Source organism: Poecile atricapillus, chromosome 10 (genome assembly GCF_030490865.1).
Source record: "Poecile atricapillus isolate bPoeAtr1 chromosome 10, bPoeAtr1.hap1, whole genome shotgun sequence".
Lineage (NCBI taxonomy): Eukaryota > Metazoa > Chordata > Aves > Passeriformes > Paridae > Poecile > Poecile atricapillus.
This window is the reverse complement of record NC_081258.1, coordinates 12483587-12505852: the sequence shown is the minus strand read 5'-3', so window position 1 is coordinate 12505852 and position 22266 is coordinate 12483587. Positions and strand designations below refer to the sequence as shown.

General features: G+C 42.0%; 1 protein-coding gene across 2 annotated transcripts in view; it reads right to left on the bottom strand.

The window, feature by feature from the left end:
• The window catches only part of SLC6A2 (solute carrier family 6 member 2), a 55412-nt gene extending 33565 nt beyond the window's left edge, over positions 1-21847 (bottom strand). Inside the window, exons 1-2 of one of the 2 annotated variants that reach the window (XM_058846126.1) lie at positions 21747-21847; positions 19322-19622 (exon numbers count right to left, since the gene is read on the bottom strand). In XM_058846126.1, coding sequence (XP_058702109.1) covers positions 19322-19622; positions 21747-21776 — 331 coding nt within the window. In that variant the 5' untranslated portion in view covers positions 21777-21847. Of the gene's footprint in view, positions 1-19321; positions 19707-21746 lie in introns of those variants that run through there. The other variant, XM_058846127.1, reaches the window with a different exon arrangement.
• Between the last annotated feature and the right edge of the window lie 419 nt (positions 21848-22266).

Here is a 22266-nt window from a genome sequence, read left to right as displayed (position 1 = left end):
GAAAGTATGTTTGAGACTATTGTTATGCTTTTAAAAGTCTGAATAGTTGTTTCTTTACCTTTTGAGCTTGCTTTTCACAGATATTACTGGTGTAAGCTGCCTTGCATGACTGCTCAGAAAGGGAATTTTGACTATATACTGGAGAATAGAATGGAAAAACAAACTCTGCTCTCTTAGTCATACCTCCAATCTACTTCTAAAAGTAACGTGCTGTAACATAATGGTAAGGACAATGTATTCAGCATTCAGTCATAAGTTTAGTCATTTGAAAGTTGAAACCTTGCAATGAAACAGAGACAAGGTATATCAACAGAAAGGAAAAATAGCTTAATCCTTTGAGAATGCATATTAAAAATTGAAATATATCGGTTGTATCACTTTGGGGCAAGAATCTTCTTCATGATGGAATATAATGTAAATGCACCTTGCATTTGCATAAGCTACTACAGTATCAGTGGTACATGTTTTGGTAATATTTTAGTGTTGTTTATAATCTGTTTTCTATGATTGCCATGTTGAACTGGTGTATGTTTAAATACTGTACAGAAAAAAAAAATTATTCAAGAGATACTTAATACCCTGCAGTTCTGAGGTCTGTTCAATGTTGAAACATACTCAGCCAAATCAGTCTGGGATACTGGATATTGCTTTTGCTACATCTAGTATCTGGAAAAATTATTTTACATGGTTTTACTGTCAGATTTCCTGCAGGTGAGCTTTTGAAGTGCCATACTTGTCTTGCTTTGATCATATTACAGCGTGCAGAGCTGACTCACAAACCTGGCTTGTATTTGGGAGGTATGGGGTTTACAGGGAGTGATGTTTGATTGATGTCATGAGACTGTGGAAACTTGATGCCTATTCAGGGAAATTTGTATTTGAGAAGATTAACCCTGGAGATGGGTAGTGGACATACGTATTAAATGCTAGTTTAAAATACGCAGTTTTTAAGTATGACTAATACTAAGATGAACTGTGAAGTGTACTCTACTTAGGCATACTTGCTTAAGTGTCATCAGTTTGGCTGCGAGTCATTCCAGGCTTTAGTTAAAGGAGGTTTCTTTCTTTTTTTTCTTCCCCCGCCCTGCCCCCGCAAGGGATTAATAAGGTGTGGTGTAATTTTCATCAAAGAGCAGTTACACAGTATGGCAGGGTTTCATAGCTGGGTTACTTTTCAGGTGCTAAGTGATTGAAGTATTTTGAAATTGAGATAAATACCAAAGTAAGGGTGCTTAGTCATATTAGTTTGACTTAATGTTTTGGAGTCTTCTGGAAACTTCTTGTTTAGCAGCTTCTCGTTTGGTAAAAAATAACAAAAAGCCAGGTACTTTTGGAAGTATCTCTGTATTTGCTCTTATTTTCCTTGCCAATATCCAGAATCAATTTTCATGGTGTCTGCTCAACCCTTCCTGGAATCAAGGGCCCTTCGAAGAAAAATAAGTGATGGTCAAAACATGATTCAAATTTCCACATGAAATAGATACAGAATAGAATGGTCTGCAAATGCTTGCAAGCAGCCTGTGTGTGAGAGCTGACCAGTGTCACTCTGGGCTTGCACAGGGCTCTGTCTTACGGCTGTTTAGGAGCAGTGTGCTGTCAACAAGAGGTGTTGTTTGGAAAGCTTCCTACAGCCCTGTTTGTGTGAACATCCTGTGGGCCAGGGAAGAGGCAAGGCACTCCTGGCCTTTCCAGTTCCAATTCCACTGGTGTGAATTGAAGCATCAGCCCAGACTTGTCCTCAGGAGCACTTGCTGTTGGTGCCTACCCTGTCCAGGAGGCCAGGGTGTATCAGGGAGGGTGTCAAGCTGTGTCACTCCTGCCCGTGCCACTGGCCACAGAAACTGCAGCGCTTTATTTGCATGAATCCAGTGTCACATTTGGATAGGCCAGACAGCTGAACTCTTAGGAAGCAGAGCTTGGCTAACACTTCAGACAAGCTTGCCAAGCTCTACCTACCTCAGCGAGCTGGGGGAACGCAATCTGTGCGATCGCAGCTTTGGCAGTAACACGCTGATAGCACTCGAGGGGATTCCACTCCCCCACGGTGTGAGCACACAGCTGCATCCCACAAGGCAACACTAGTTTCAGAAATCCCTAATGGTTCCTAATTTCCCTCTACAGCTAAAAAGCTGAAGTCATTAACATCTGTGATACAGCTCTGGCACATGAGCCATACTTGATTCTCTACTGAGTCACATGCAGCTCAAAAGCCACAGGTTGGCCTTAGGCTGTTGTGAACTGCTACATCCTGACAGATTTCACGAGATCCATACATGTCCCTTTAAGGTACTGGTGCAAATATGGGGTTAAGACAGCCTTATGTCTTATGCAAAACTAGGTTAGGTCAAACCCTCAGCTTCTGCAAGAACCATCTATGTGAAACTTCCAGTGGAAACTTATACAGAATTTTTTAAAAAAAACTATTAAATTTAATTAATGAAGGACAAAATACAAGACAGACTTTGCATTCCTGTGTTCAGTGCCAAAACAGCTTCTTAATTTTGGTATACCACACAGAGTGTTTCCTCTCTTTGTCAGCATTCCCAGCATCCTAAGGAGTGGGAAGCAAAAGCTCTAAATATTCTTCTCAGTCCTGCAAGGAGGTCTCATCTCATTTTTAAATCCCAGAAAGAAGCATTAATTTACTAATGGCTGAAAAAAGGTAATTTAAATAGCTATGGGTTTCCTAAAAGGATTTTTGATACACATACAAGAAGTAAGCCAGGACAGGGGTAGTTGAAACAATTTTGAACTCTTGGTGCTTGTTAGCCTTCTGCATTTGTTACCATGGTTATTTCTGGCCAAAATGTTATACTGGCAGGGGTGTCTGCTAAAACAACAAACTTTGAGCAAATATTGCAATATATTTTCCAATAGGGGTGTTTCCAGTATTTGTACAGGAAAAGTATAAAGCAGAGATCTCCCAGTTGCTGAACTGAAATACAAGCTAATTATCTCTATTGACATTGATCAACACGGTTTTGTTTTTTTTTCCATTCAGAATAAATAGTATTCCAAACAATATAAACAAGCAGTTGATAGAACGCAGTACATCTGCTTGGACAACGAGGAAAATGGGTGGAAACTGATCTGTGCAGACTCTTGTGAATGAAAAATGAAGTCACTGATGCAGAGTTCTTGAAATCTAGATCACCATGGGTAGAAAACTGGGTAACTGGAGGGGCAGGTGTTTCTAGTACATGGATGTTACCTGGCTCTTCAGCAGACAAGCCCAGGCCACCAAGCTTGCACAGCCTGCAAAGGCACCTCTGAAGGAGGGGAGCTGGAGCCTGCTGCTGACAACTGGCAAGAGGGGATGAAACACAAAGACCTTACTGACCTGAGACTAAAAGCAATGAGGGTCAACAAAGAGAAGTCAGAGCTACAAAGAAGCATGATGGAACCTCAGGTCAAAGACAAGATGATGATGATAACAGCAGCTGTATAATGATGTTGACAGCAGCTAGCAAGAGATTCTAGCTGTAAAAACATTTTTCTGCAAAGCAGATCACATGACTTACTATAAAAATTTCAGCAGCATTTTACACGTGTAAAATTCTCCAAGTATACAATAAAATCTTCCAAGTATGCAACTTTTTTAATGGAAAGTATTTCTGAATCATAAAACCAGTGTATCTATACCATAGTGAGTGGCGTGTTTCTCTTGAAGCTTTTACATTTAGCTACTCCCTGTAACAAACTATTGCTAGATTTGAACTTATTTATATTACTACTCTCAGTTTGGGCTCAGAGCCTTCAGTTTTTTTCAGAATTGCAATTTTAACAGCATTCCTTTCACTCAAAAGAAAGTGAAAACAAATAGTTTCCAGAAATGGTTCAGTGCTGTTGGCTGAGGCCAACTGAAGCCTGAATTTTTTGTCTTGAGTTGTTAACCTGCTACTGCCTTAAAATCACTCGAAGTAACTTGAAGTGCAGTGTATTTATAATCTGGTCACTGATTAGTAACAGAAAGGGTTACGAAGGCCCTCCCCACGCAAATCCAATCATCCTTTTGCCTTTTATTACAAGAGTCATGAGCTAAAGAAACCCATTAGTAGCTATTTTGAACAAATTAATGAGAGTTAAATATATCCAGCCACTCAGAGCAGCATGATTCATTCATAAATAACAGCCAAGTCATTGGCCAAGGTCCTATTTACATAAATTAATGAAACTATCACATTTATGACAATGTGTGGTTTAAAGATAATTGCAGGCACATACAAGAACAGGACTCTGGCCTGTGTTGTTTGGTAGGAAATTAAAGAATAAATGAAGAGACGTGGTGGGTATGAGAGAATGTAAATCAGGTTGATCCAAGGTGGACAGTGTGGCAATGGGAGCTCTGGAGATTTGCAGGGGCTTCCTGCTGCTGACCTTCACAACAGTCACTGTGGCTGTCTTAGGAAAGGAACAATTCCCACCATTTGTCATGAGTGTGACCATAGAAAATCCAAAGATCTGCTTTATGGGTTGCAGGGATAGCTTTTAACACTGTGCCTCTTTAGCAGAGGTACTATTGGAGTTGGATCTTTTGTTTCTAGATCAATGCAATAATGTGAGTTTTATCTGTAGTTTGGTAAGTGAATACTTGGAGTTTATAACAACAACATGAAAGCCTAGCTACTAGCATTCCCACCCAAATTCACTGTCTTGATTTTGTGCCTTTTTTAATTAGCTGGCTGGCTTAAACAAGAAATGAGACAGTAAGTGATCTGGACTGTGGAGCTAGCTTGTAGATTGTTCTGTTATTTATGCCATCCCTATTGATAATGCTCAAAGGACAGGGGCTGTAGGAGTGGTAGTATCCTTTCCTGGACAGATAACACCATTGGGAACAAACCAGTGAACTTTATAGCTCAGAAACTCTTCAGAAGGCCCTAGTCAGGGGAGACACATAGTACTGGGCTACTGGGTCAGCATGCAGATACCTCCCTGGAGAACACTGCTGCTTCACAGCAGACATGACTGTTGTGGACATGACTGGAAGCTTAAGAGATATTAAATTGAGAGGGAAAGATACGATACTATTCTAGTGTTTAATTAATATGTTTTTTCTCCAACCTTGCAATCATTAAGGGTGACATGAGGATATATTCACCTGCAATTGCATATCAACAAAACCACCCAGGTAAGGTGTAGGCTGTACTTCAGATATACAAGAGCAAGGTGCCTGTCAAAACGCACCCTGATTTATTGGTAGCAGAACATCCATGGCTAAAAATATTTTTTTAATGGAGATAACAGAAAGTATTTTCTATTAGCTTGTGGATCAAGATAAGCAGGTTTTCCTAGATCCCAGCACTAGATCCATAACAGCATAACATCATGTGACAAGTTTTCCTTGAACTGTTAAGGACTGAAAAGATATTTTCTGTGATATACAGAACATCATCATGTACACAAAAGGAAATACTACTTCATCAGCTTAGCTGTCTCTTAAATGTAGGGAGAGTTGGTGCCAGGGAGATTTTGGCAAGTACAGTTCTACTTTGGTTCAGATATAGACTGTTAGTCATAGTTTTCTCATCTTCTCAGAGAACATGTATGTTCATTTGTGTTGGGTTTTCTTTTCTTCAGTCAGCTGTAAACTAAAGTGGATGTTTTCAAAGTTCATGGATTAATCTGACTTTGATGCCAGAATGGCTTGTGAGATATTTTGATCTAACTTGCTGTCTAGCATAGACTAGAGTTTCAGACAGAAAAACCAACAAACCTGATTGGAAGCTACTAGACAGATCCTTTGTTATCTGGTTGTTTTGCTTTGGAGATTTTTTTTGTTTGTTTTGTTTGTGTTTTATTTTTTAATCAAGTGCTTCAGCTTTTTGGTTTTTTTATAATCTATATAGACTGAGTGAACTAATTAATTACAGTGCAACAGTGATACCTGCTTTTCTGTCTGGAATTGTCACCCTACAGGTATTTCTTGGTGTAGCATATTCCTGCATTGGCAGGTTGAAGAGCTGTGTAGGCACTTTTGGTACTTACATTAAGTTTAGGATACCTCCTTTCTGAGCTGTGCTTTTAACGTGTCAGGAGTGCCAGGTTTATATCCCTGAAATGTTTTTCTACCATAATAAAAAAGAGCCTGGAATGAGTCCTCTGGAGTTGAGCCCATCATTTAGGCAGTATTGGTCCTTGCTTTCTGCCCTCTCTGCCACTCTCAGGACTGCCCCAGTGGGAGCTGCTCGCTGTCCTTGTGCATTGCACCACTGTACACGAGGAGATTCCCCTCCTGGCCATGCACTGCCCTGGCAGAGCTGATCAGAGCCACAGCAGCAGCTACACAGCAAGGCAAGGTGTGTGAAATGTGCTTTGTGCTCTGCATGTAGCAGGGCAATTCCTGGTTCTCAGCAATCTGGGATGGAGGGTGTTGCTCTTAAAGACTGCTTTTCTTTTGCACGTTGTCAAAATGAAAACCAGCCTGCAGCCTCCAAGTTAAGCACCCTCTGGGGAGGATGCAGTACCCATTTTAGGCAGCATGAGATTCATAACTGTGCCAGGGTAAAACAAAGTGCCCAAGACATCTTAAATCAGCTCCAGACAAGTGCCAAGCAGCTTTCAAGAGGATTAATGTACAAACCAATAGGAGGTAAATGCCTTGAAATTCTGCTAAAGAAGAATCAAGCACAACAATCTGTGGTACTCTTAAAAACTTGCTCTACACTGTTTATTGATTAATCCAATTCTAAGTTGTAACTTCAATTTTTGGAGTCAAAGACTAAAGCAAAACATTCCTTTTCCTTCCAGTCTTTATTAGATATCTATTTTTCTTAGTGTAATACTTTCTGCATTATTTTAACCTTTACAAGCTTTTGCCTAAGAGAATCCCCTAAATTCTTCCTTTCAGTAAAGGGTTATTTCTATTACAGAAGTGTGAGATAGTCAATGTCCCTAGCTATAAGAATTCTAGTAAATCTAACCTTTACTCTCAGTAATGAAGTAATTCCTTCTGATACCACTAAAGAAAGGAGAGTAACTGATATTTTTCTGATATTTCTTAGACATGCTTTCTAAAGCATGTATGAAGTACAGATATCAGACCTATTTTAAATTAATATGTTATCTAGCCATAAAGAATATTTTCTTATAGAAGGCAAATGCTGCATAATTTTAATTTATTTGTAAATTTTAACAGCTGTGTGTGGTGCTATTAACAATGATACTGGCAAATTCACAAAATTTCACAAAAACTGTCACTGTTCTTCACAGAAAACTTTTCCTTTTGAGAAAAAAAATTTATTTGGCACAGGGTAGTGCTGGTAATATTCTGTGTGCCAGCCATTAGGTGGGGTCTCTGAGAATTTGGGCATTGTGAACACAAAGTGAAACTTCTCAGTACCGTCCCTCCTGCAGCAGGAGGACTGTAAGAACTCTTCTTGACATCAGTTTGCTTGAAAGGCTAAACTTAGTCTTATTTAGACCACTATGAAATCACAACAGTGCTGCACAAATCTACCTGTACTGGCTAGCAACACTTCTTTCATTTTCCATCCTCCAACTACCCAGCTTCTTCTGTGGGATTTAATAAGACAGAAGTTTTTTCTTTAAGTTTGCAGCTTGAGTCTTATGTTTGTTCTTAGTGGACTGTTTTCCTAATAGTCTTCAAGCAATGTAATTCTCCCCTCAGTCCAAGTTGTCCAGTACATGCTTTGTCACTGCCATTCAGCACAGGGCCTCCTAGCTTGAAATGCCATGGAAGAATGTAAAAATTACCCCAGGGCCCATCATAGCTCCCTGCCAAGATGAAGCAGAGGCACATTAACAGTTTGAAGCAAAATCCTTGTTTCATCACAATGCAAACTGTTGCTTGGGCAGATTGCAGAGCAGTATTGTTCACTGATTACTCAGACCTTATGATAAATCAGTGTGGCTGAAACTGGTGTTTTCAGCTTGTCACACAGCTGGTTGTTGGTTTTTTAAAAATTTCTAAAGAGCTTTAAACACATAATACATCATGACTGTAAAATGGTATTTAGAAAGAAAAATATAGGTGATTTTGAAGATCTCAAAATCTCCTTATTTAGGGTCACAGTGATTTTGTCACCAGCTTCTGTATGAGTCAATGGAGGATTAACTGGCTGTTTAGGAAGAGCCTGATAACTGGTTTCTGCCTCTTTCTTTTAGGGTAGAGTCAAGAGAGTAACTTATGCCATAAAGTAACTATATTCTTATATAGCCACCAATTTCAAAAGCTCAAAAACCATGAAGTAGGCCCCAGAATACTTTAAAATCTATGTTCTACTACAGTCCTTTTACTTGCCTGCTTGCTTTTAGTTTTGAATTTACTTTGTATTTTCCCAGCTTTTCTTTTCAGCCTTGAAAGCTAGAAAGAGATCCTTGCCTAAGCATTTGTCCCTATGAAACTGTGAGAGTAAAAGGCACTTCTTAAAATAGTACTTTTTTTATTACTTGAGCCTGGCATAGGAGAATGCTGAGGTCATATCTAACTCTCACAGAGTAAATCTAGTTTGTGTAATAATCACCATCATCTATGTAATCTTGACAGTTTGCTTTTCAGGTAAAGTTCTGAGCTATTGTACTGAGTGAAGATCAGTTACTGCTCAGTGGAAGTTTTCTGTATCAGTTCAATCAGATCAGTTTTTTATTACTTTACTCTGTTTTTCTTTTCACATAGTTCTTACTCTGGAAATTCTGTCTACTTCAGAGTCCTTAAGAGAGAGACGTCTGTTATTTGGGTTTAAATCCTGGCTCTGGTGACGTCAATGGAAAAAAATCACCCATTGACTTCAGCTGGGTCAGGATTTCTCCCATGTGGTTTACGAATCTATTGATTTTAACTAAGGCTGTAGAGCCATACACACATGAGAAACAAACCGCAGAAAAGAAGCAAATGATCAAACTCTTCCCCAAAACAAAGTCCTGGACCGTATTTGATCTCACCAACACCTGTCTCACAATCTCATTTACACATCTGGATTTCTCTTCTTAAAGGAGACAAAGCACTACACAGCACAAACTATTCCTTAGTTTTGTGTAAATTGTAGAATTAAGATGCCTGTGTACAGCTCTAACCTCCCCTCAGTTTGCGGGCATGAGCTTGGGAGCTTTCTTCAAGCATCAGTCTTACTGCACGTCAGCAGATCCAGCCTTGCATGCTGGTGAAGAGTCATGTACCAAACATCCTTCTGAGAGGGGCTTCTAAGCTGAGAACTTGATGTTTTGGTAACATTTGGCCTTGAACTTTTTAAAATCATAATAAGTCCAATATACTTAATTGTGAAATTACTGTGTTGTGAAATAATGATTTCTCTGCCAAGAGGGAAAGATGCTGAGACCTCCTGAAATGTGGGTTACATTAACATTGAAGAAGAAAAAATAAATATTTCAATTGTAGGATGTACCCATGAAAGTCTGTGTGGAGCTGGTTTTTTTTTTTTTTTTTTGCTTTTTTTTCCCAAAGGCAAATCTTTTGAGGGCATTTGGAGCACCTTCTAAATTTAGGATTTGAGAAATTGTTTCCTCCTGTACCAGTCCTTGGGGGGAAGAGACACTATCTCTGTTTTATTGCTGTTTTAAAAAAGGTGTGTTCAGGGTTAACCTCTTGTTATCAATGGATTGTGTCCTTGCTGTCATTGTGGCCAGGCTGACAATGAGGTCCTACACGTGAATTAGGCATGGCTAAAAGCTGCCACTCCTATAATATCCTAATAAATAGAATAAAGTGGGAAATCCAAGAATGGTCTGCTTGGGAACGATCTTTGTTATTACTGGGCAAGTCTGTATTTAAAAGTAATGAGCCACCATGACCTTCTTTTTTCCTATAAATATTGTGACGTTAATTATCAGGTTGGGATCTCCCAAGACCTGTGAGGATCTACTGCTCCACCTTGTGGTCTGAAAACCGCTTCCCGTTATTCTACTAGCTCTGCCAGAAAAAGTCCAGCCTCTTCCCCTTTTTTATTTAACTGGAATTTGTCTGGAATCAGTATCATACTTTCTCTCGAGATAAGGATCTTAAGGGCAAGTAACGTGCTGTCACCTTTGGCATGCTTCAGGATAGACATTGCAAGAGGTCTTTCATTACAGAAGAGAAAAATAGAAATGAAAATATCAGTGAAGAGAAGAGTGCTGTCCACACATACCCACATAGCTCAGGAGATGCAGAATAAATTAAAAATAGCTGGTAAAAACCAAGATGCACAATACTCAGCTGCTTTTTTCAGTAGATACACTGGGCCCAAGGAAACAGTGGTCTGGATGGTCAATGAGGCAATTGCTGAGGGTTCATCCTTCCATGCTGCTGTTGGGCCAGAAATCAGCTCATTCCCACAGTCCTGCAGTCTTCAGTAAAGATGAATGCTGTCCAATTGCCCAGCCAAAATCCTTCCCCTCCATCAATGCCACAAAAGCTGGCTAGGAAGAGTGATGTAGCAAGACATGACACCCAGTGCTTGGAAATCATGCAATAACTTTCTCCAGCTCAGAAATAAAGACTGCAAAGGAGTAATATTCTTCTGCTGTTGAAATCATAATTCCTGTGTACTTCAGTGGGGTGGGATCAAACTGCTCTTCTGATGCAGGGTTTGTTCTAGGGAAACAGTTTATAACAAAGCAATACAAGAAAGACTTTGTGTGGTTTAACACCACCAGTCTGGGAGGGTTGGATCCTATTTTTGACACCTAGCACATATTCTTGGACAATTATAATAGCCAAACAGATAACAATCAGTTAATACCTACATTAAGAAGAGCTTCTGCAATCACTTGTGCTTTTGGAAGTGAGTGGTTGTGTTCATAAAGCCTTAAGGAGTAGGAGCACTGGAAAAATTACCATCTTCTATAAAAAGACTTATTGTATAATAAGGGCACCTTGTCTTACTACATACCAGCAGTCAGAAATCTTGTCATAAAAAAAAACATTTATGGACTGGCAACAGACAACTGCCTGCCCAGTCCTGCCTGAATTTTGCTTAGTAATATGTTATCACAGAATTCTGTTCACTGGAAGGTTGGTAGTGTGCTTTAGATGAATGTAGAGAAGGACGTGCCTTACACAGCCAGACCTCCCTGCAGACAGTTTCTGCTTCTGAATGGTAGACCCTGGTTCCCAAAGTGCTGCTCTGTGCTGTCACCTTTGTCATGCTTCAGGAAAGATTGCAAAACTTGTTTGAATAGAGAATAGGGGAAAGGAGAAAGAAGAGTGAAAATAAAACAAAGGATAGTTTTGATAAGTAGTTTAGAGGTTCTTTCCCATGGTTTTCTTGAAGAATATGTCACAAGGCAAGGAAATTAACTGTTTTCCTTCCATGGCTCTCACCTTTTTTTCTCTTCACCTTTTTCTTCTCTTCTTAAAGGTTTCAAAAGCTCTGTGGCTAAAATTGAGTATGTTGAATCTATACAGAAGTGAAGATGCTAAATTACACTACAGTTACCCAGAATTTCCATGAGAACAGGAATTATTCAGCAGTACTGGGGATCTAGGCACTTTCAGTGCAATTTCTTGAAGGACTCAGATATTCATCTTTAGGAAATCAAGTGCTGAATGTCAATAAAGCCTTGCATTGGAACTTATTCTGATTTGGCACCAGTATATAAGATCTGCACAATTAGGATGAAACTTTTCCATCAAAGATTCAAGACTTAATATGTAGGTAGGGAGAAGGAAAGCAGATGATTAAGGAGTTGCAGTTGGAGGAGGCAATTACAGCTTGGCAAGACCTGGGTAATGGACTGCTAATATGAATCCTTTGTCTCCAAAAGCATTGAGGAAGGAAAACTCAAGGTTTGTAACCAATATGACATTCCTGGATTTACATACTCTTCATTGAAAATGGATTGGGACAGTGGATTTGTCCTTAAATACAATTTATTTTAACTTTAATAATTATAATGATGATAATAATAGGAAAAACAGTAATGATTTTTTTCTTGTTGTCACATTTCAAGTTAAGAAGTTGAGAGTCTGTTGCAAGATTCCAGGGGGGTTGAACAAGCCTTAAGGTCCCTTCCAACCCAAATAATTTTATGATTCTATATGTACAAAGAAAATGGAAAGTACTAAAAGTGAGGTAGTAGTGAAAGACCCAGAACTGTTTTACAAAGACACATCATTTAAATTTGTGTCTTGCCTTCTAAATTACAATAGTTTAGTATAACTGGAAATTTGAATTATTTGGTTATAGTGTACTATTTTGTAATAACGTTGAGAGCAGTTAGGTACAACAGTGTCTAATAACTACAAGTAATAACTGCAATGTGTGTAAATGCAGGGCAGACTGATATCAGAGAACAATAATAAGAACCATAATAGAGTTCTTAAATATTTAATCAATTGGTTAAACTGGGACAAAGGTTTCACAACTGGGAGTTGCTGATGTGCTTACCATCAGACATAGCAAAAATGAAGACATGGGCTATTTGATGTGGCTTCTCAGAAGTGCTCAAAATTCTTTAAACCATTCATTTCCATTTTAATACACAGCAAGAAGTTCAGTAATTTATGAACTGATTTTAATCCATCATTCCCCTCACAGCACATCTAAACTCTCACTAAACCGTATGTTCCTTCTGATCTTATGTGTAAGTAGATGTATTAACATTCTCTCTCATATTGGTCTAAGCATGGCAAAGAAGTATCTGTCTGGAAATAATATCTTTAGACTGCTGGAGCTGTATTCACATATTCACCAAACTGACAGACAGGTTTGTGATATTTTGCCTAAAAATGAAAGTGAGATTCTGCCCCCAAACCATGTAGACCATATCTCATTCCCTTTAGAGATATTGTGGTTTCTTCAGTAAAGAAGGGCTGTTGGCTGCTCCACTCCTAACCTGGCCTTTCCATTTTCCCTTACACCCAGAGCCTATGATGTGAGTGAGAAAGCAGACACATGAAAGTCACCTGCCTGCTGTTTCAGCTTGAATGAGTATCCAAACCCTGCACCCCATTTCAAACTGTAAGGAAGTCCTGTATTTGTTTCAGTAGGAGTTAATATGACCTTTGAAGGCTCCCTAATGTGACTTGCAGAATTTACTTGTGCAGAAAATGTTTACTAGGGATATTTCAGCACTTCTTCCTTGGCAGAACTGAGAAGGGTGTACAGGAATGAAGAGGGCTTGAGGGTGGGGCAGGGGATGGGAAAACCATAAGCAGAGATTTTAAATTTTCAAAAACAGAACTAAGTTTAGTTCTTGAAGACTTTTCTACCTCTTAGTTTAGAATAAAGTACTTCAAGTGGTAATCAAAATGTGCGTCCAAAATGTGTTTGGAAAATGCATCTTTGCTTTTATCAGCTGGTCCACACCTGCTCTTCTATTGTCAGTAAAGCTGGAAAATTAGTTTTGGTAATTGATTTGAGCTCCCTTTAGATCAGTTCTCAATGCTTGCCCTGCATCAGCCACAGGATGGTCCTTTTTAGGTGTGACATCAAGCTAAATATTATGGAGCTCATCTAGAACCTTTTTATGCTGGTATATCTCTAGACCTTTCTAAATTTGTCAAGCTAAGCATTGCTAGAATTGTTCAGGGACAAATAACATCTCTGCATGGGCAGGTATTTAGCTGAGAATCTATATAGTGTGCCACTTATACACTATTTCATGATATCATACCTCAGAGTCAGAAACAAGTTTACAATTGAAAGATTTGCGTGAGATATTCGGTTCTTCCCTCTCAGCTATTCTTAATACTCCATATGTAGTAGGTGTATGATGCAGTAGCTTATAACCCTGCAGAAATTCCTGTTCTGAAGATTTATTTTGTGGAGCCACCAAGACATGTAGAGCAGAACAGGGAATTTCAGAGACGCAGCTGGCATGTGAGCTCCTGTGCTGAGGAGCCTGGGTGAATCCATGCCCTACATGCACCCGGTGATTAGTGGCTGATCAAGGAAGGGAAAGAAGATAGATGGAGTGGGAAAGGGAAGAGAGCATCTGTGAGCTGGACACTGACTCTGGGTCTGGGAAAGGAGGTACTGCTACACCACACAACTGAGCATTGTCCCTAATGTCACACCATGGCTGAGAACCCAGAGCTCATGGCCATAGTGAGGAGATCAGCACAACAGTTTAACCTATCTGAGGTCAGTGGTTTGATGTGCAAATGGGAATTGAAAACCCCTTTTTAGGAAACCAAAATCACTAGATTTGCATCTGAGCTTTGATTGACTGATGAGTCAAACTCTTGGCGTAGGCTTTGCAGTGAGATTACTTCAAAGTTGATTTATTATTATCATCATCAATGCTATTTTGAAATATAAACTCTGATATTGTAAGGCAAAGGTCATCCACCTTTGAACTGTAAAGTGCCAGGTTATATTCTTCCCCAAAACAGTGATTAAATTTGGTGGCAGACACTTTGCAACGCTGAGGAGGCAGAGTGAGGTAGAAAGACAAGGAGGTGCTGTCAGCAGCACGCTTTGCTCCCAGTGAAGTGTGTGGTGGCCAGGCTCCCAGCTCTGTGGGAGGTGACAGCTCCACCGTGTCCTCCTCAACGCCTGACAGCTCTGAGCTCCTGACATTGTGCTGGGCCTGTTCAGGGATATTTGGATCTGGTTTATGCTGTCTTTGGTACCTGTGCTATGGATTGCTCAGTCCTGCATTACGGCTTACAGAACTATGACTAGGAAGGGAGCATTAGGAAAAATTGTAAGATACTTCTGAAGTGTATTGATTGCTGGCAAACTGTTGAAGCAAACAATGTCTTCTGGGAATACTGTGGTCTAAAAAACACTTTAAAACAATGCTACAGGGGAGATTTAAAATGGGCATTATGATAGCTAGAGTAATGCTAAAATATTTATCTGCCGCTCTTCTTAAATTCATTAAAAACTTAATCTGATTCTTATGATACAGTAAGTCTCCAGTGACTAATCCAACAATTACATGCTTCCTAATGAGTAGTCTGAACAGGACTGACCTTGCAAATACTTTGGCTCACAAAAGAAGTATTTTACATTGGTAAATTCCTTTTCCTCAAATTTCAGTGGGAAATATTAATTCTGCCTATGACTATGCAGGAAGAGGAAACAAAAATTAACATTAATACTGAAAGTGTCTTGTACAAAAACTACAATAGCTTGTTAACTAAGACTGAGCATCATCCTCCCCCACTGTGAGCACATCAGTTAATCATAGTAGGCATTACTCAACTTGGCATCAGTAAAATTTCAGATGTAATCCAAATACCAGGGTAAATCTTTCCCTAATTTGATGAAAGTATAATTTTAATAGTAGACTTCTTTAATTCACCATAGCCTCTTGTAGAGCTGGGGAGCAATTAAAATGTTTGTTGTGCTAGAAAGAATTATTTGGAATACATTGATGGTGACCACTTACAGAAAGTTATATAGTGAGAAATCTTTTCCTTAATTTAATTTAAATTATTAAATTTAATTTAAAAAATAATTTTTTTAAAAAAGTGCTCTTGCCAGAAAGGCTATAATGAGGATATAGCTCTTGTAAGATTAGCCAGTAGAAATGACCATAGTTGATGATTTCTCCAGTGACAAGCCCTGCCTCTTTGCAACTCTCACAAATGCACTGCACAAAAAGTATTCCGTCTGCTGCAAACAGTGCTTCTCCTCTGTGCTGTGAGCAGCAGTCAAAACCATGTAAGTCACGGTCTTTTTTGATCAGCTGGAGTGACAAGGTGATGTTTGAGAATTCCCCCTTTTGGAGTGTTGCCATATCTACTTAGTGGGAGTTTGCAGATTTTTCCCATCTGTACAGAGCCTACCCTATCACCTGATAAATACTTTAGAGTACACAGTGGACATATCCTGCTTCCAAGAAGTCAGTGAGGGCAAGAACTTCTCCAGTCTGTTCATACTAAACTGTCCTGTGAGCTTTCTGTGGCACGTTTCAAATTACAATACAGCCACTAGATCTGTCTCTGCCCTTGTAAGGCAGGTAAGTCCTATGAAAGTAGGCAACTGATATAGAAAAATAAATGCTCTAGATTTTTAGATCTTACTAAAGACTGGGGTTTTTTTTTAATAGCGGAAGAATGATTCCAAAAATTACAGTTGTTTATAAAAGGGTTACATTCTGCCATCTATCTTTGTGCAGAAGTCCCATTGGGGTCTCTCAGCAGGCTACTCCCAAAACACAGATGTTTCTGGCTATTCATTCAGTGTTTCAGTTCTGCTGGATGCTTCTTACTCTCCAGCTTTTTGTTACTGGGAGCTTGTTAAAATATAAATGTTTCTTTTTGTTACCACCACCAGTGCTGTCTCCCCAGTTACCTAACAGAAAAAGTCTGTGTATCTGCCACTGGGTGGTGTTCGCCTTGTGTACGTAAAACTCACTAAAGTAAACTATCAGAGTTTTGGATAAGTGGAACTCCCAGATCTAACCCAAAAGCCTCCATGTCTGTGGGTGTTTTTTTTTTTTTTTGGTTTTTTTTTTTTTCCTAGAAAACTTCCCTGTGGTTTATTAAAGAAAGAAACTCCAGGACTTGGCTAGTAAAAAGAAGGGGGTGTATGTATATACATCCATGTCCTTGTAAAATTCAATTTTCAATAGGGGAATACAGTGTGTGTTTATATTTTCCTTCTCAGATCTTGTAAGTTTCCATACTTTCTTGAGGGCCACCTACTTTTACAAGCATGGAAAGGCCCTTAGTTTGTCTGCAGGCATCTTGAATTAATCACAGTTAGCTTTAGGACATAGTCCATATGTCAACCACCTAACTTTTTCTTTTGAAATGTAGAGGAAGATGCCATTTTCTATCACTTCCATGTCCTTGATGTTGTTGTTCAACTTTTAAGAACATTTGTAGAACATTTGTGGGTGTAGCTTTTGGTAGGAAAGCAGCATTTCCTTTTGTTAGGTAGCACAAGTTATGCTGACCCAGGACTTAGGACATTATAATGTGCTTCCTTTACACAGAATATTTTTTATCAATCAGTTGATAACACGTTCATAACCCACACGTTTGGCTGTCCAAAGTCAGCTCTAGTTAAGTCACTGAGGTTGAGTATTTGCTGAGGCTTTCAGAATAAAGACAAACCGCAGGAGGAAGAGGAAAGGAAACCTTTTACCTTCCAGTGCTTTATTTTATGTATACCATCCAATTCAAGTTTAATCTGTTCTGTTGGTTTCTTGTTTACCTAGCAGTTCCTTATAAATATCAAAAATCAAACTGTAATCCTACTATGAGCATCCTGTAATTTTTTAATAGGTTAAGTCTGAACATGGCAGACAAGTATAAAAAAAAAACCCTTCTGATTTAATCCCTTTAATTTGCTCAGCAGTCCAGAAAACCTACTAAGATAGTGAAATTAAGTTTTCCCCATGTCTATATCCACATACCAGCTTCTGCATGGGGATACATAGCAATTACATGAAACACATCGTGTTATTCTTTTGAGAAAGGAGAAGTTAAATTGGTGCTAGAAAGGTTCCCTCATGCAGGAAAATTTACACATAAAGCAAACAAGCTCCCAAACACAGTTTGAAAGAAAGAAAAGATGGAATTGGCTTGAAACTAAGTAAAGTACTTTTAGAACCTGAAACTCTTACAAGAGTTCCTGCTGACTAAAACTTATATATATATCCAACATAAGAGGCAATGGATGGAAAAATTTTAAGATATCAGAGTGTTTGGTCACTGTACCAGTAAACAGTTCTTGGCCATTCTATAGACTTTGGTAGCAAAGGGCCTCTCTGCTGGTAAAGGTCAGATTTTACTTTGATGATATTGCTGCAAATTTTCACTGAAATGTTCCTCTTGTAGCTGTTGGCTTTCTCTTTACTGCCATTTGGAAGCATTTGAATTAGAAGATGCTAATGAAGACCCAGTTTTTTCTAGCTGAACTGACCTAAGATAATATATGGTGGCTAAACAAAATGCAAGGGTTGCAGACTGTTACCTTCTGTTCCTGAGCTGACAGTAAATTATGAAGGAAGCAGGTTAGGAAATTAAGTGACCCAAATTACAATAGAAAAGAGTTCAGGCACTCTGGATGTCACCTTGTGCAATGTGAGATAGGGGAATATATCTCTTTTCCTAAAAATTGCCAGGTGACGTGGAGATGTGGCAGTGGTGCATCTGTCCTGAGCGGGATGAATGATGCTGCTGCCACACCTGCACCTGACAGGGCGGGAGCCTGCTGGGCTCCTGATGCATTGTGCTGCTGTAGTGTGAATGGCTAAGACTATTTTTGGATATAACGAAATAAGGATGGAGGTTATTTTTCAGTACTAACTACTTTCTTCAGTCTGTCTGGGTGGTGAGCAGAGAGGTTTTCTGACTCCTCTCAGAAGTTTTGGAGGTATCAAGCTTGACTGAGTATTTCATTAGCACCAGTACCATATTAGGTTCCAAGTACAGGTATAATTCCGTGTTATTTGATAGGGATTTTCCCATTCATCTGCATTCCTAATTTCACAGGAAGCAATTATTTTATCCTACAAGTGTGAACTATTAGCCTTTATCACCAGGCAACCACACTATCACTATATACGTATATAACTATCTTTCAGAACATGCTTTCTCTCTATCGGTTCTATCTGTATGGTTCACCGTTCACACACAGTTCTCCATCTGCCAGGCAGGCTCTGTTCTTTCTGTGTGTGATCTGAAAGCACCCCAGGCACCTGCCCGGCTTGCAGATGGTGTTACTCCGTCACAGTCTGGAGTCATCACTGACAACACAGCGTACTTCAGGGACATGAAATTGGATGGTGGAGTTAAGGTCTTCCTGAAGACACGCCAGACAATCTGAGCCAACTACAGTACTGGGTGTAATTTTTTGTTGCTGTCATTGCCAAACTGTGCAGGAGGTGATGTTTTGTTTGTAACAAGTCTCCTACCTACTTTGGAGGAGGGGAGAACCCGCACACTGCAGAACCGAGGGCAGAAATCACGATCCTATATTAAAACTGCCCCCACGAAACCTTTCAGTGTCTGGCGCTAGCTCTTCTAGATGCTGTTTTCCTGCTTGAGTGTTTTTTGTTCGGCGTTCTCCCCCCCCGCCCCCCCCCCCCCCCCTTGGTGCTATTTTTTGCGAACGAAAAAAAGTGTTAAGTAGCCTGGAGTGGCAGCAGAAGACAAGCACGCCTGTACTCAAAAACTAAGTTAAAGTTCTTGGAGTGTGCGATCAGTCGTCCCCGGGAAGGGCCGAGCGGTGTCCCGGGTGCCCTGGGGGCCGCGGCGGGTCCCCCTGCCCGGGAGGAGCGGGCAGCGCTGGGCAGCGCGGCGGAGCCTCCGCTCCTCCCTTCGCCATCGGCACCGCTCCCCGGCTCCCGGCTCTCCCCCAGAAACTCCGCCAAAGAGAGCGGGATGCCGCCCTCGCGGCGGTGCGCCTCGGGGCTGCGGAGCCGGGGAAAAAGACCTCGCAAGCGGTTCTCTTACCCCCTCCATTTTTGTAGCAGAGGTACGGAAATCGCCAGACGTTGGCCAGGTCCACGGCGAAGCCGATGACGGAGAGAAGGAAGTCGATCTTCTTGCCCCAGGTCTCCCTGTCCTGGGTGCCGTAGCGCGGGGCGGGGGCGGCGGGCAGGAGGCTGCTGCTGGTGTACTGCACCCCGTTGTGCTCCTTCACCAGGATCAGCTCCACGTCCTTCTTCGGCGGCGGCGGCGGCCCCGCGCGGTCCGGCAAGGGGGCCACCACCGACACTTTGCGCTCGGGCTGGACCTGTTTGTTCATCCTCGCCTTAAACATCCAGAGAGAGCGAGCTGAGGAGGGGGCGCGGGCGCAGATAACGGAAGTGCGCTTCCCGCTGGAGGCGACTCCGCGCTCAGCCCGGCGGTGTCAGCGCGGCGGGAGCGAGGCACGGCCGTAATAAGAGCCATGCAAATGAGGCGGGAGAGGGGGGACCGCGGCGCCCGCGCCCGCCGGGGCGCCCCCGGGGAGCGGGGCTGCCCGCGCCTTCTGCCGCGGGGAGCGGCCGCACCTGGGGCCGCCGCCCGGCCCCGCCAGCTCCGACCCGCGCCCCGCATGGCCCGGAGACCGCACGGTCCAGAGCTTGCACTGCCCGGAGCCCGCATCGCCCGGAGCCCCGCACTGCCCGGAGCCCCGCATCGCCCGGAGCCCGCACTGTCGGGAGCCCCGCACTGCCCGGAGCCCCGCACTGCCCGGAGCCCGCACTGCCCGGAGCCCCGCACTGTCGGGAGCCCCGCACTGCCCGGAGCCCGCATCGCCCGGAGCCCCGCACTGCCCGGAGCCCGCACTGCCCGGAGCCCCGCACTGCCCGGAGCCCGCACTGCCCGGAGCCCGCACTGTCGGGAGCCCGCACTGCCCGGAGCCCGCACTGTCGGGTACTCTGCACGGCCCCGAGCCCGCACTGTCGGGAGCCCCGCACTGCCGGGAGCCCCGCATCGCCTCTGGTTCCTTCTGGTTCCCTCTGGTTCCCCGCTGAGTTACTCAGGTCGGCTCCGTCCTGCCGCAGAGTGCGGCGCGCTCGGAGCGGCTGCTTCCCGCCAGGCAAAACACTCATCCCTGTCCAGCCAGCTGAAATTGCCCTTAGCAGGCAACAGGTAGAGCCTGCTTGGAGTGGCTTTAGTTAAACAGCAGAATTTTTGGCTTTTGACAGTACCCAGTGATATGCAGGCTGCATGGCAGAGCTGGGCACTGCTAATGCTCCTGTGCCATGGCTGATAGATGCCCAGCTTCTTCTCTCCTGGCAAGTGTGAGGCTGGTAGAGTTCAGTTGTCAGGTTGAGGCATTTGTGGGACATTAGCTGTTTGCTGCTATTCCAAATGGAACCTGAGTCTTTTACATATAAAACGGGCAAAGAATTATCTGGCAGAACAGTGATTGGTGCCAGAAGCTGGCTAAATACAGCTGCAGAAAGGGGTTTTCAGGGATTTTTCTTGTTACATCTGTGAATAGTAACTCTACATTCTGTGTCAGTTAAGGGAATAAAATTTGTCCACAAAAGACAGAAACCAGCTCTCCCTCCCCAGTACTAAATAGCTTCCCTTCTGCCTGGCATCAGTGAGATCAGGTCAAGTCACAGAGGATTCTCAAAGATGTTACAGCCTACCATACTTATTTACTCTGCTAGGGCTGATAAAACAGTATTACATGTATTGTAATACATCAAGAGGTGCTAGTCAGAGTTCATAAAAGAATACCAGATTTCTCTGCAAGCTAGGAATGTGAAAAAGATTATATCACCTCAGAGTTAAAGTTCACATATTGGCATCCTCTCCATCTCTCTTTAGGCCACAGACTAAAAAGATGCTAGCAAGACAGCTAGTGACATACAGATTTTACGCCTTCACAAAAAACCCTTGGTTCAAGCTCTAACATCCAAGCTCTGACTCAAATCCTAAAGCCTTCATTTGGATGAAGTATTTGAGCAGTACTGTTCCAGAGTACTTAGGTGCTTAGACCATGCAGCTCATATGTTCTCTTTTGGTTACTCTGATTTCCTGTCCTCATTTTTTCCAGTACACCACCCAAGACCTTTTTCTCTTCCTTCTGACGCTCCATGCCCTGCATGCTGTGAGTCTGTATGACTATCCCATAGTGCCCTATGCGCAGTTGCTGTTTTCCTGTGCAGCGCAGCCCACGGGATCGTGCTCGTGCGCAGCTGTGCTGCTGCCTCCTCCTCGTACCACCCATCAGTCACTCCACCACATAATACACCAAATACACCAAATACAAACCCTGTTCAAGCACTGCCCCCAAATATGCCCGACCTGCCTGAGTTTAAGTGTGTCTGCACCCCCATTCTCCCACAGCAAATAAAGGACACGCTCTGTTTCAGACATAAAGGCAACCTCTGCTCTCAGCTGCACAGCCCTGAAGGCATCTTGTTGACAAACTCACCAGATAGCACTGGGGGTGTCTCTGTCCCATTCCCTGGTACCTATGGGGAGGGGGAAGATGACTGAAGGGGGATTGCTGCTTCTTGGTTCCACCACTCAGGGACTTCCGTCTCTCTGGGAGCTGAAGATGTAGCCTAGCCAGTAAGGAGCTTTTTAAACCTGGTTCCCCTCTCTCCACGTGACTATTACTGCCTTAATGATCTGCACAGACTTCCTACGCTAGACAGCGGCACTCCCGTATTGCTTCTGGAAAAATAAGGCCTTGCTAAGGAACACCCTTTTCCCCACAAAGTCTCAATTAGCTGAGCTTGATCATGATGTCTATGGTGGGAGGAATCTAGAAAGCCCCCGCTTATTTCCTAAGAGAATTAAGTCACTCTGAATATATATATACATATATATGCCTTTAGTTCTTGCATGGAAAGTGTGCACAATCCGGTTAATGTAATATCTGCTGCACCCTCAAGGTAAGAAAGTCCTCAATTGGATTTTATGAAAAAGTTGCTTAATCTTGAATCTGT